This window comes from Bison bison, unplaced genomic scaffold (assembly GCF_000754665.1).
Source record: "Bison bison bison isolate TAMUID 2011002044 unplaced genomic scaffold, Bison_UMD1.0 scf7180017864460, whole genome shotgun sequence".
NCBI classification, from domain to species: Eukaryota; Metazoa; Chordata; class Mammalia; order Artiodactyla; family Bovidae; genus Bison; species Bison bison.
The window spans coordinates 1,842,854-1,856,116 of NW_011495022.1; the positions used below are offsets into that span (position 1 = coordinate 1,842,854).

At 38.9% G+C, this 13,263-nt stretch overlaps 1 protein-coding gene across 2 annotated transcripts in view; it reads left to right on the forward strand.

Moving 5' to 3' along the window:
• The window catches only part of CCDC141 (coiled-coil domain containing 141), a 231,792-nt gene that overhangs the window by 55,405 nt on the left and 163,124 nt on the right, over positions 1–13,263 (forward strand). For both annotated transcript variants that reach the window (XM_010859751.1, XM_010859753.1), the window contains exons 4-5: positions 5,881–6,072; positions 9,694–9,802. In XM_010859751.1, the coding sequence (XP_010858053.1) occupies positions 5,881–6,072; positions 9,694–9,802 (301 nt within the window). The remainder of the gene's footprint in view (positions 1–5,880; positions 6,073–9,693; positions 9,803–13,263) is intronic.

The window sequence follows — 13,263 nt, forward strand, 5'->3', positions numbered from 1 at the left end:
TCTAGTCAAGGCTATGGTTTTTCCAGTGGTCATGTATGGATGTGAGAGTTGGACTGTGAAGAAGGCTGAGCGCTGAAGAATTGATGCTTTTGAACTGTGGTGTTGGAGAAGACTCTAGACTCCCTTGGACTGCAAGGAGATCCAACCAGTCCATTCTGAAGGATATCGGCCCTGGGATTTCTTTGGAAGGAATGATGCTAAAGCTGAAACTCCAGTACTTTGGCCACGTCATGCGAAGAGTTGACTCATTGGAAAAGACTCTAATGCTGGGAGGGATTGGAGGCAGGAGGAGAAGGGGACAACAGAGGATGAGATGGCTGGATGGCATCACTGACTCAATGGACATGAGTCTGAGTGAACTCCGGGAGTTGGTGATGGACAGGGAGGCCTGGTGCGCTGCAATTCATGGGGTCGCGAAGAGTCTGACACAACTGAGCGACTGAACTGAAGAAAGTACACACATTTGATCTAACTGTCCTGGCAATTTAGACAATCATATGTGTGGTTAGCCTAAATACCAAAGAGAGTGGAGTGGGCAAGTGTTCAATGGATGTCTCTGAAGAGTTAGTTCATTGGCATGTTCAACCCACTCTACCTGAGGGAAGTTTTGAATTAAGTATGAAATTGTCTGGCTCTTTGTTTCATTATGAATTTTATTGTCTTTCTTTATTAAGTATGAGAGAACCTTGAATGTCTAATGCATAACAAATAATTTTACATTTGTGAATCTACCTGGCTATGCTAGGGTAACAAGCAACCCCAATGTTTATTTGCAGCATTATTTACAATAGTCAAGAATTGAAATCAGCCTAAGTGTCCATCAACAGATGACTGGATAAAGAAGATGTGGTGTATATTTACAATGGAATATTACTCACCCATAAAAGAGAATGAAATGTAGCCATTTGCAACAACATGCCCCTTTCTCTCTTTGTCCTGGGACCCCTGTAATGCAAATGTTTATACTCTCAATTTGTCCCAGAGATTTCTTAAACTATCATTGTTGTTCTGATTTCCACTATTTTGTCTTTCAGCTTGTGTATGTGTTCTTCTGCATCACCTAATCTGTAGTTTATTCCCTCCAGTATATTATTTCAGTTATTGTATTCTTTAGCTCTTTTTTATATCAGTTTTATATTGATGGGTTCTTTTTTATATTTTTTTAACTTTGTTGAAATTCTTACTGTGTTCCTCCATTCCTTTTCTGAGTTTGGTGTGTGACTTTATGACTATTGCTTTGGACTATTTGGGCTTCTCTGGTGGCTCAGACATTAAAGGATCTGCCTGTCAATGCAGGAGACATGGGTTCTATCCCTGAATTGGGAAGATCCCTTGGAAAATGAAACGGCAACCCCCTCCAGTATTCTTGCCTGGAGAATTCCATGGATTGAGGAGTCTGGCAGGTTATAATCCCTGGGCCCGCAAGGAGTCAGACATGACTGAGCAACTAACAGTTCCACTTTGTACTTTTTATCAGGCAATTATTAGGCTGGTGCAAAAGTAATTGCAGTTTTACATTGTTGAACTTTGCCCTTTCATACTGGAATACATTCTTAAATGTGGTTATGTTATACATCATTTTAAATGCTCATTTCTCACTTTTTTATTTGCTAGAGACTTTTTACTTGTTTATTTTAGACTATATAAATGATATTAGACAAAAGGCAAATTTGAGTGATTTTTTATTCAAGTTCAAAATGGGTTGTAAAGCAGCAGAAATAACTCGCAACATCAACAACGCATTTGATGCAGGAACTGCTAACGAACATACAGTGCAGTGGTGATTTAAGAAGTTTTGCAAAGGAGACAATAGCCTTGAAGATGAGAAGTGCAGTGGGTGGCCATCAGAAAGTGACAGTGATGAATTAAGAGCAATCATTGAAGCTGATCCTCTTACAACTACACAAGAAGTTGCTGAAGAACTCAGTGTTGACCATTTTGTGCTAATTCATCATTTGAAGCAAATTGGAAAGTTGAAAAAGCTCAGTAAGTAATTGCCTCATGAGCTGATCGAAAATCAAAAAATTTGTTGTTTTGAAGTGTTGTCTTTTCTTATTCTACACAACAATGAACCATTTTTTGATCGGATTCTGATGTGCATTGAAAAGTGGATTTTATATGGCAACTGCAATGTCCAGCTCTGCTTGGACTGAGAAAGCTCCAAAGCACTTCCTAAAACCAAGCTTACACCAAAAAAAGATCTGATGTTCAGTTTGGTGGTCTGCTGACAGTCTGATTCACTACAGCTTTCTGAATCCTGCAAAACCTGTTACATCTGAGAAATATGCCCAGCAAATCAATGAGATGCATTGAGAAATGCAATGCCTGCAGCTAGTGTTGGTCAACAGAATGGGCCCAATTCTTCTCCACAACAATGTCTGACTGCGCATCACACAACCAAAGCTTCAAAAGTTGAACGAATTGGGCTACAAAGTTGTGCCTCATCCGCCATATTCACCTGACCTCTTGTCAACCAGCTACCACTTCTTCAAGCATCTCAACAACTTTTTGCAGGGAAAATGTTTCCACAACCAACAGGAGGCAGAAAATGCTTTCTAAGAGTTCATCAAATCCTGAAGCACGGATTTTTATGCTACAGGAGTAAACAAATTTATTTCTCATCGGCAACAATGTGTTGATTATAATGGTTCCTATTTTGATTAATAAAGATGTGTTTGAGGCTAGTTAAAATGATTTAAAATTCATGGTCTGAAACCACGATTACTTGTGTATCAACCTAATACTTATCTCCATTTCATTAGGGTTTTTTCATTAGGATAAAACCCTGGGTTTTATCTTGTTCTTTCATTTGGAACAAATTCCTCATTTCAGTTTGGTTTTCTGTGTTTGTTTCTATGGGTTAGACAAAGCAGTTACTTCTCCCAATCTTGAAGGTATGATCTTGAGTAGGAGCATCAGTTCAGTTCAGTCACTCAGTCATGTCCAACTCTTTGCGACCCCATGGACTGCAGCATGCCAGGCCTCCCTGTCCTTCACCAACTCCTGGAACTTGCTCAAACCCATGTCCATCAAGTCGGTGATGCCATCCAATCATCTCATCTTCTGTCGTCCCCTTCTCCTCCCACCTTCAATCTTTCCCAACATCAGGGTCTTTTCCAATGAGTTAGTTCTTCTCATCAGGTGGCCAAAGTACTAGAGTTTCAGCTTCAGCATCAGTCCTTCCAATGCATATTCAGGACTAATTTCCTTTAGGATTAACTTGTTTGATCTCCTTGCAGTCCAAGGAACTCTCAAGAAGTCTTATCCAACACCACAGTTTTCAAAAGCATCAGTTCTTTGGCACTCAGCTTTCTTTATGGTCCAACTCTCACATCCATACGTAACTACTGGAAAAACCATAGCTTTGAATAGATGGACTTTTGTCGGCAAAGTAATGTCTCTGCTTTTTAATATGCTGTCTAGGTTGGGCATAACTTTACTTCATCTCCTATGTATTAATAGAATGTATGTACTGGACAACTTGGGCAGGCTGGCTAGAGCAACAGGCACTTTTCAAACTTTTGCCTCTGCACTGAGACTCCAGTGAGTAAGTTAGTGTACAAGCCTCTTAAGAGTCTCATCTCTACATAAGCCCTGCTGGTTTTCAAAGTCCGTTAAGGGAGCCTTATCCACAGTGCTGGTACCAAAGGCTGAGGTGCCCAACATGGGGCTCGAACCCCTTGCTCCTTAGGACCTTCGACTTTGTGATATCCCTTCCCACTTGTGGGTCCCTGCTCTGGTGGTATGTATACTGATACATTACATCCTTGCCACTTCTCTCCATCTTGATGTAGTTTTCAAAATTTTCCTTAATTTTGGAAGAGCCGTTTATACTAGCCTTCAGGTGTTTCTCAGAGTGAGTTGCTCTGTATGTAGTTGTGTGCTGGTTTGTCTGTGGGAGGACATGAGCTCAGGATCTTCCCACTCTGCCACCTTGTCCCACCTGTCAGATGTTTTTATATTTCATTTGGATTTTCAATGACTCAACCTTTAAAAAAATCGATTCTTATATTTATCTTTCATTTCTTAATTTTTGATTTTATATTTAACAAGTTAATCCCCTTTAATTTTGTCTCAATTTAGGAGTCTTTTTCTATAATTTAGACTTGAATGTTTAATGTATTTTTTCTTTCTTTCAAAAACAAAGTTGTCTAATGCTATGAATTTCATCTAAGCATTAAATATCTGTGTATCTTAAGTTTTAAACATAGTAGCCTCAATGTTATTTTTTTCTTCTAAATAGCCTGTATTTATAGCTTTTTCTTTATTTGATCTTGTATTGCATTTTGGTCTGACTGGGTATAGGTGGCACCAGTGGTAAAGAACCCACCTGCCAGTGCAGGAGAGTTAAAAAACGTGGATCCAATCCCTGGGTCAAGAATACCCCCTGGAGAAGGGCATGGCCACCCACTCTGGTATTCTTGCCTGGAGAATCCCAGAGACAGAGGAGCCTGGCGGGCTACAGTTCATAGAGTGTCAAAGAGTTGGGCATGACTGAGGCGACTTAGCACACAGGCACATACCTACCTTAAATATTTTAATGTCATAAATATAAACATCATGAGTGCCTTATTTCCCCTGTGAATTGTGTAATTTATCAATGTAAAGTATTGTTTTTTAATCACAGTGATTTTTTGTTTTGATTTCTAATTTGTCTGAGATTAACATTGCTAATTCTCCTTTATTTTTGTCTCTGCTAATATATCTCATCTCTTTACGATTTTATATCTTTTTAGTTGAGGGATGACTCCAGCAAATATAAATTAGTTGAATTGTTTCCCCTTAATCTGATACTGTTTGCCTTTTAATTGAAAAAATTAACTCATTCATGTTGTGAGTGTTAACTAATATTTAATTATTTTCCTATCGTTTTGTTTTGTGTGTCCTAATAAATGTATTCTTATTTACTTCGTTTTCTTTGTTGTATTATGCATCATCACATGTTTAGTTTCCTTTTCTGTTGACATTTAGGATTTACTCATGTTATTGTTAATGTATTATATTTTAAAATTGTGCCTTGATTTTGGTGCCAATATCAAGAATAGAGTAGGATCTGTGGGATCCTCCTCCTGTCCCCAAATGAGACAATTATGAAAGCACATGTTGCCCTTCATCTTCCACATTTTGTTCAAGCAATATGCAGTGTTGGTTACAGATATTCTAATTTTTACATTATGACTATTCACTTTCAAGAACTTACTCTTAACATTTACATTAAGCTTCACAAGCTTGTTAGCAGTAACAACTATTTAGAATAAAAAGTTTTACTGGGTTCATTTCTCACAATTTCTTTTCATGATTACTCCTTTCTAGAAGTGTTTCAGTTAGTTCTCTTTTTGTGAAATGTGAAGTTGGCATAGTATTCTGTACCCCTGTGTATGTAATCATGCATTTTTTTTTATAAATCTCTATGGTGTTTCAACAGCATCCAAATGTGGATGCCTTTAGCCTGGCCACGCTCCCCATTTTACCACAGTCACAACTGCTCTCTCCTGTATGCTCTACTACCTGCCTGCACAACAATTTGTGTTTATAAATACTCTTCTGCTGCTGCTAAGTTGCTTCAGTCGTGTCCGACTCTGTGCGACCCCATAGATGGCAGCCCACCAGGCTCCCCCATCCCTGGGATTCTCCAGGCAAGAACACTGGAGTGGGTTGCCATTTCCTTCTCCAATGCATGAAAGTGAAAAGTGAAAGTGAAGTCGCTCAGTCGTGTCCGGCTCAGTGACCCCATGGACTGCAGCCCACCAGGCTCCTCCATCCATGGGATTTTCCAGGCCTTCCTAAATTACATATAATTTTAAAAATCTATGTGTTTAAAATATGATCCCAAATTCTTACAGGGAGTGACACTCTGCCCTTTTTTTTTCCTGGACTTAGGCTTTGGAAGATCGAGTATGGGAACTCCTGCAAGAAGCAGACAAGACTGCTGAAGAGAACAAGGATCAGAGTCAGGTCTATGATGCCATGGCCAAAACGCTGGGCGAAGCATGGGCATCCCTGGTCTCCATGCTTGAGAGAAGGAGGGAACTTCTCAGACTGACCTCTGAATTTTTTGAAAATGCCTTGGAGGTTTGTTAAAAAAAAGTTTCCCTTCTCCACTTCAGAGTAATCCTTTCTTTCTGAATAGACATTGCGATCAGATTTTTTTTTTAAACAGCAGAATAACCAAGTTATATACATTTAAATTTTGATTGTCAAAATAAAATTTTTAATACTTTGAATGTATACCTTCAAACAAAAGAAAAGTGCAATTAATTAAATTGGGAAATGTTAAGTAAAAATGGGAATTTTTACCCATAAGCCATTTTGATATATTTCTCTCTTTAGATAATAATAATACAATTACTAAATCAAACAATTACCTCTGATTACAGGATTACTAGGAATGCTGGTCTAACATGTTCTTGTTAACTAACAGTTGGAGGACTCAGTTTCTTCTGCTTCTTATGATAAGGCAACTGCAGAATAGTCCATAGAATGTTTGACTTGTCAGCATAGCATATGATAGAGTACTTTCTAAGGCATGTAGTTAATTTCCGTAGTTTGAGCTCGTTAAACTATATGGAAGGAGAAAGTCCTGGACCTAAGAAGGTCATGATTTTTCTTGAATTCTGGAGTTTTTTTTGAAGAACCCAATTTCAAAATGTGAGACTCAAAGAACAGTTTCAAAGCAGGTGTAATATTTAGTGTAAGGTAGTTATTGGAAATGTCACTTTAACTTCTCTGTCAAGTGGCAGGACATTCATTTTGATGTGAGAGCACTGCTTCATTATGATAAAGCACTAGCTTTGAAAAATATGATATTTCCAAACTGAAAATTCAGGACTTAAATCCAAAATAATGAAAGAAAGAAGATTAGTATTAGAACATTAAAATTGAGGTAGACAGTCTCATGTATCATGAACTCGTTTAAAAGTTAAAAGGAGGAGCAGAAACCTCACTGTAACTTTCAAGGTTTGTTTTTCACAGTTTGAACAATGAAGTCCAACTCACAGATTATTTTGGGGAAAAGTCCCACAGATAATTTTCTTTCCTGAAAAGAAATAAACCAGGTGAAATACACCTACAAGGGTCAAATTATAGATACATCTGATTCATTTTGTCTTAGTAGGTGAGGTATAAGTATTAAGTGCCCTTGAAATTCAGGTTGCCTGAGCACAGGAAGTTATCTTTTTTCAAACATGAAGTCCAATATTTGTTTCTCACTGTGTAGGCGCATTAATACTAGCTGATTTTCTATATGATGAGAAATGACTTCCAGATATTACATGAGATAAAAGGAATTATACTTCCTAAGTCAACCCATGATTCAGCCCAGTACTCTGATTCCTAGTGAAAAGATGAAGTTTCTTATATTACCCTCCTTCCAATTTTGTGAACCACTTCATACTTAGCTGATGGAAAACTCCTACATGATTTTCCCTGCCCCTTGTGTAAGCAAAACTAAGAATAGGGTCTTTGAAAAGTGTAAAAGTGTCCCCCTGTTGCCACTTCCATCCTATACTGACTGTAAAAAGAAGAAAAGTAGGGAAAAGAAAATATCCCTGAGACAAAGGTTAATATTAGAACTTTGGGGAAGCTTTTTCTGAGTAAGGCATTATTTGTTTATTGGGTTGTCTTTTTAAAAAAGATACCAAACAAAAAGTTGAAATATAGATATAAGTTACACAGTGACTCCAAAATTTCTTGTAATGATCTACAGGGAAAACCAAATCACCTCCCAGGGTTTTGTTTTTCCTTTGAAATTTCTCTTCAAAGAATATCCTTATAGTCAACTGTTAGAATGATTTAGAGATGTAAATGATGTATAGATAGGATCCCCTTAGTGAACTATGTGCATGCAGAATTTCTTTAGAAATACAAAATGACCTGTTATTGCATGGCTGATGGTTAGTACAAGATGACTTCAGGCTCACAAGCTTAACCATCATATAGGTTATTCTCTCCTGAAACACTGTTCTTCAGTTTAGGAGCACTGTCCCCAGTTGACACTGGCTGGTGTCTATCTGCTGGTTCTAACAGGATGGTGGAAGCCTTCTCTGTATTTCAGAAGGGGGTGTGCTCAGCAATTGCTCTCTCATCTTTCCATGCCATTTATAACTGGATTTTATATTGCTATAATAATCAAACACAGTAGATCCTTAAACTGTCACATAAAAATATTAGATATCACTAAATCCAAAGACGAGAGTTTGGATAAAACTTGAAAAAGATGACAGGCACTGCGACAGGCTTTTGTGTCTTTCTCACTGATACTTCTCTTTTATGAATTTATTCTATACATCATGCAAAGGCGAATGTGTTGATTTGAATGCTCTCCTAAATGGTAATAGTTTCCTTTGAACTTTCATGCTGAGATGAAAGAGTTATTTGTCTACTCTGTGGATATACTGTGGGCTTCCCAGGCGATGCAGTGGTACAAGAATCCACCTGCCAATGCAGGAGACATAAGAGACGTGGGTTCCATTCCTGGGTCAGGAAGATCCCCTGGAGGAGGAAATGACAATCCACTCCAGTATTCTTGCTTGGAAAATCCCATGGACAGAGGAGCCTCATGGGCTATAGTCCATGGGGTCCCAAAGAGTCAGACACAACAGAGCTACTGATCGTGAACGCACACACAAATACACATACACGCATACACTGTACTAGCATTACTGAGTATGTTTTGCTCTTTTCTAAAATTTGCTTCTAAGATTACTCCCCTGAGAATCTTGACATCACTTTGAGCATCTCCCTTTCATACTTCCTCTATGGAGAAATACAAAAAGAGGCTGGTCATGTTCCTTACCATTTAGGGTGTCAAATAGCCGTTTCCTTTTTTTTTTCTTGAAGTAGAGGAGACATTTTCCATTTTTCTTTTTCACTGCATCTAATTTCATTTTTATTTGTATAAAGGTACATAAAATTATTGATAAAAATGCAAACAAAATTACAAATTATAGATTTAAAAGCTAAAAGCTTACCATTCCTCATCTGTCTCTAATCCTATTCCTTCTCATAAATATAACCCTTTGGTATGTATCTACTTGGACCACATATATTTTAATACAAATATATGTATCTTTCTTTGTATAAGAAATGGGATTAGATGTTACTTCTCAGCCCTAAAATCAAGTGTAGAGATGGGATTAGACTATGTTCTGAGACTTACATTTTTTAATTCTACATCTAATTATCGAGGAAAAAATCAGCTATGTATTTCAACCTCTTTAAGTGGATTTTTAAGTTAAATTTACTAATAACTATGTAGGTTACTGGCTACACAAACTTTTGTAGGTTTCTGTTAACAAACATTTTAGTTGTTCTTTGAGAAACTGCTTTAGAATGTTGACAGCAGCTGTATTTGTTACATGGGACACAATAATTTTACTTGAAAATTTCAATAGACATTAGAACAGTAACCAAATGGGTTTATTTTAGCATATATTAGTATTTCCAGGTATGAAAGAAATGCAATTCAGACAGAGGAAAGTTCTTATCTCGGCACTTTGCAAATTGACTACATGGGCACACAGACCTCATACAAACATGGGAGCCAGCATGCGCTCACACACACACACACATCATCCCAGCAACACATACACAATCGGCTAGGCCAATAATTCGTGGAAAACATTTACACATAACTAAATGTGGCACTTCAGTTTTTATCTTTTCAAATGTGTTTCCCTTGTATTTCTGTTGTAGTTTGCCATTAAAATAGACCAAGCAGAAGATTTCCTCCAGAAGACTCAGGAGTTTGAGAGTGCCGAGTCCTTGAAATCACTCCTTCAACTTCATGAACTTCATACCAAAGGCAAGAACTACCTGTCTTCTTCACATATGCTTTTTTTCCCTTAATATTTACTTAATATTTGGGTGCGCCGAGTCTGAATTGCGGCCTGCGGGATCTTTGATCTTTGTTGCAGCATGCAGGATCTTTACTTGTGGCATGTGAACTCAGCTGTGACGTGTGGGGTAGAGTTCCCTTGCCAGGAATGGAACCTGGGCCCCCGCGTTGGGAGCCCTGAGTCTTGGCCACTGGACCACCAGGGAAGTCCTCTCACATAAGCTTTTCAAAGTTCTCAAGATGTGAATATGAGAATGCTCATGCATGAGAGCATATTTTAAATTTATCTGCTTATGAATACCTCAACTTGTTCCAAGCAAGGGTATAAAGCTTTATTTTTGGCCATCTTCTACAAGAAAGGACTGGTTGTAAATGATGCTAAGGGACGGTAGAAGACGAGCCTCTGGGAAGTTCAGTTATTCAGTCTGCTGGGTCTTAGTTCCTGAGGAGGAGCCAATGCCACCCTGCTCATCTTTGTATCCTCAGCATCTAGTGAGGTGCCGGCCCTGGTGGATCATCATGAAATATTTCCTGGTTAAATAAATGGTTGAATTCAGTGACTGTTCCTTCTAAGGGTCAGTAAATGAAGATCACCTTTTTAATAACAGCTCTTTATAAGGAAAATTTCTTTCACTATTGCGGTTAAAAGAAATAGTGAATTTTTTTTCAGATGAAAGTCTAATAAAACACTATATAAAATTATTTTCAACTCCCCCTGAAACAACTATAAAAACAGCCTAGTTGTTACCAACAGTTTATGTGTTAGACCTTTTCAACCAGAATTTGGGCTGGGCCAGTACTGAAGTAAGGAAGGAATTTGTGGAAGACTAGCTGTTTACAGTAATCTTTTTCTGTGAAAGCAGATTAGATAGCAGGTAGGAACAATCACTTTTCTTCCTAATGGATTCTTCTCATTATTACTGCCAAATAGATCTGAGTACAAGTAGATGGCTTCCTGAACTCATTTGTCTCATTCAAACCCCATGGAAGGCCTCCCCAGACAGCCATTTTGCTTTTTTGCATTTCTTTTCCATAGGGATGGTCTTGATTCCTGTCTCCTGTACAATGTCATGAATCTCCATGCATAGTTCATCAGGCATTCTATCTATCAGATCTAGTCCCTTAAAACTATTTCTCACTTCTACTGTATAATCATAAGGGATTTGATTTAGGTCATACCTGAATGGTCTAGTGGTTTTCCCTACTTTCTTCAGTTTAAGTCTGCATTTGGCAATAAGGAGTTCATGATCTGAGCCACAGTCAGCTCCTGGTCTTGTTTTTGCTGACTGTATAGAGCTTCTCCATCTTTGGATTCAAAGCATATAACCAGTCTGATTTCAGTGTTGACCATCTGGTGATATCCATGTGTAGAGTCTTCTCTTGTGTTGTTGGAAGAGGGTGTTCGCTACAACCAGTGCATTCTCTTGGTAAAACTCTATTAACCTTTGCCCTGCTTCATTCTGTACTCAAAGGCCAAATTTGCCTGTTACTCCAGGTATTTCTTGACTTTCTACTTTTGCATTCCAGTCCCCTATAATGAAAAGGACATCCTTTTTTGGGTGTTAGTTCTAAAAGGTCTTGTAGGTCTTCATAGAACCGTTCAACTTCAGCTTCTTCATCGTTACTGAGGGGCATAGACTTGGATTACTGTGATATTGAATGGTTTGCCTTGGAAATGAGCAAAGATTATTCTGTTGTTTTTGAGACTGCATCCAAGTACTGCATTTCAGACTCTTTTGTTGACCATGATGGCTACTCCATTTCTTCTAAGGGATTCCTGCCCACAGTAGTAGATATAATGGTCATCTGAGTTAAATTCACCCATTCCAGTCCATTTGAGTTCGCTGATTCCTAGAATGTCGACGTTCACTCTTGTCATCTCCTATTTGACCACTTCCAATTTGCCTTGATTCATGGACCTGACATTCCAGGTTCCTATGCAAGATTGTTCTTTACAGCATCGGACCTTGCTTCTATCACCAGTCACATCCACAGCTGGATATTGTTTTTGCTTTGGCTCCATCCCTTCATTCTTTCTGGAGTTATTTCTCCACTGATCTCTAGTAGCATATTGGGCACCTACCGACCTGGAGTTCCTCTTTCAGTATCCTCTCATTTTGCCTTTTCATACTGTTCATGGGGTTCTCAAGGCAAGAATACTGAAGTGGTTTGCCATTCCCTTCTCCAGTGGACCACATTCTGTTAGACCTCTCCACCATGACCTGCCTGTCTTGGGTGGCCCCACACAGCATGGCTTAGTTTCACTGAGTTAGACAAGGCTGTGGTCCGTGTGATTAGTTGACTAGTTTTCTGTGATTATGGTTTCAGTGTGTCTTCCCTCTGATGCCCTCTCACAACACCTACCGTCTTACTTGGGTTTCTCTTACCTTGAACATGGGGTATCTCTTCACAGCTGCTCCAGCAAAGCGCAGCTGCTACTCCTTACCTTGGACAAGGGGTATCTCCTCACCACTGCCCCTCCTGACCTTGAACATGGAGTAGCTTCTCTCGGTCCTCCTGCCCCCACACAGCCACCGCTCCTTGGACGTGGGGTTCCAAAGAATAGCAAGAAGAGATAAGAAAGCCTTCCTCAGCAATCAATGCAAAGAAATAGAGGAAAACAACAGAATATGAAAGACTAGAGATCTTTTCAAGAAAATTAGAGATACCAAGGGAACATTTCATGCAAAGATGGTCTCGATAAAGAACAGAAGTGGTATGGACCTAACAGAAGCAGAAGATATTAAGAAAAGGTGGCAAGAATACACAGAAGAACTGTACAAAAAAGATCGTCATGACCAAGATAATCACAATGGTGTGATCACTCACCTAGAGCCAGACATCTTGGAATGTGAAGTCAAGTGAGCCTTAGAAAGCATCACTACGAACAAAGCTAGTGGAGGTAATGGAATTCCAGTTGAGGTATTTCAAATCCTGAAAGATGATGCTGTGAAAGTGCTGCACTCAATATGCCAGCACATTTGGAAAACTCAGCAGTGGCCACAGGACTGGAAAAGGTCAGTTTTCATTCCAATCCCAAAGAAAGGCAATGCCAAAGAATGCTCAGATTACTGCAGAATTGCACTCATCTCACAGGCTAGTAAAGTAATGCTCAAAATTCTCCAAGCCAGGCTTCAGCAATACATGAACTGTGAACTTCCAGATGTTCAAGCTGGTTTTAGAAAAGGCAGAGGAACCAGGGATCAATTGCCAACATCTGCTGGATCATCGAAAAAGCAAGAGAGTTCCAGAAAAAACATCTATTTCTGCTTTATTGACTATGTCAAAGCCTTTGACTGTGTGGATCACAAGAAACTGTGGAAAATTCTGAAAAAGATGGGAATCCCAGACCACCTGACCTGCCTCTTGAGAAATCTGTATGCAGGTCAGGAAGCAACAGTTAGAACTGGACATGGAACAACAGACTG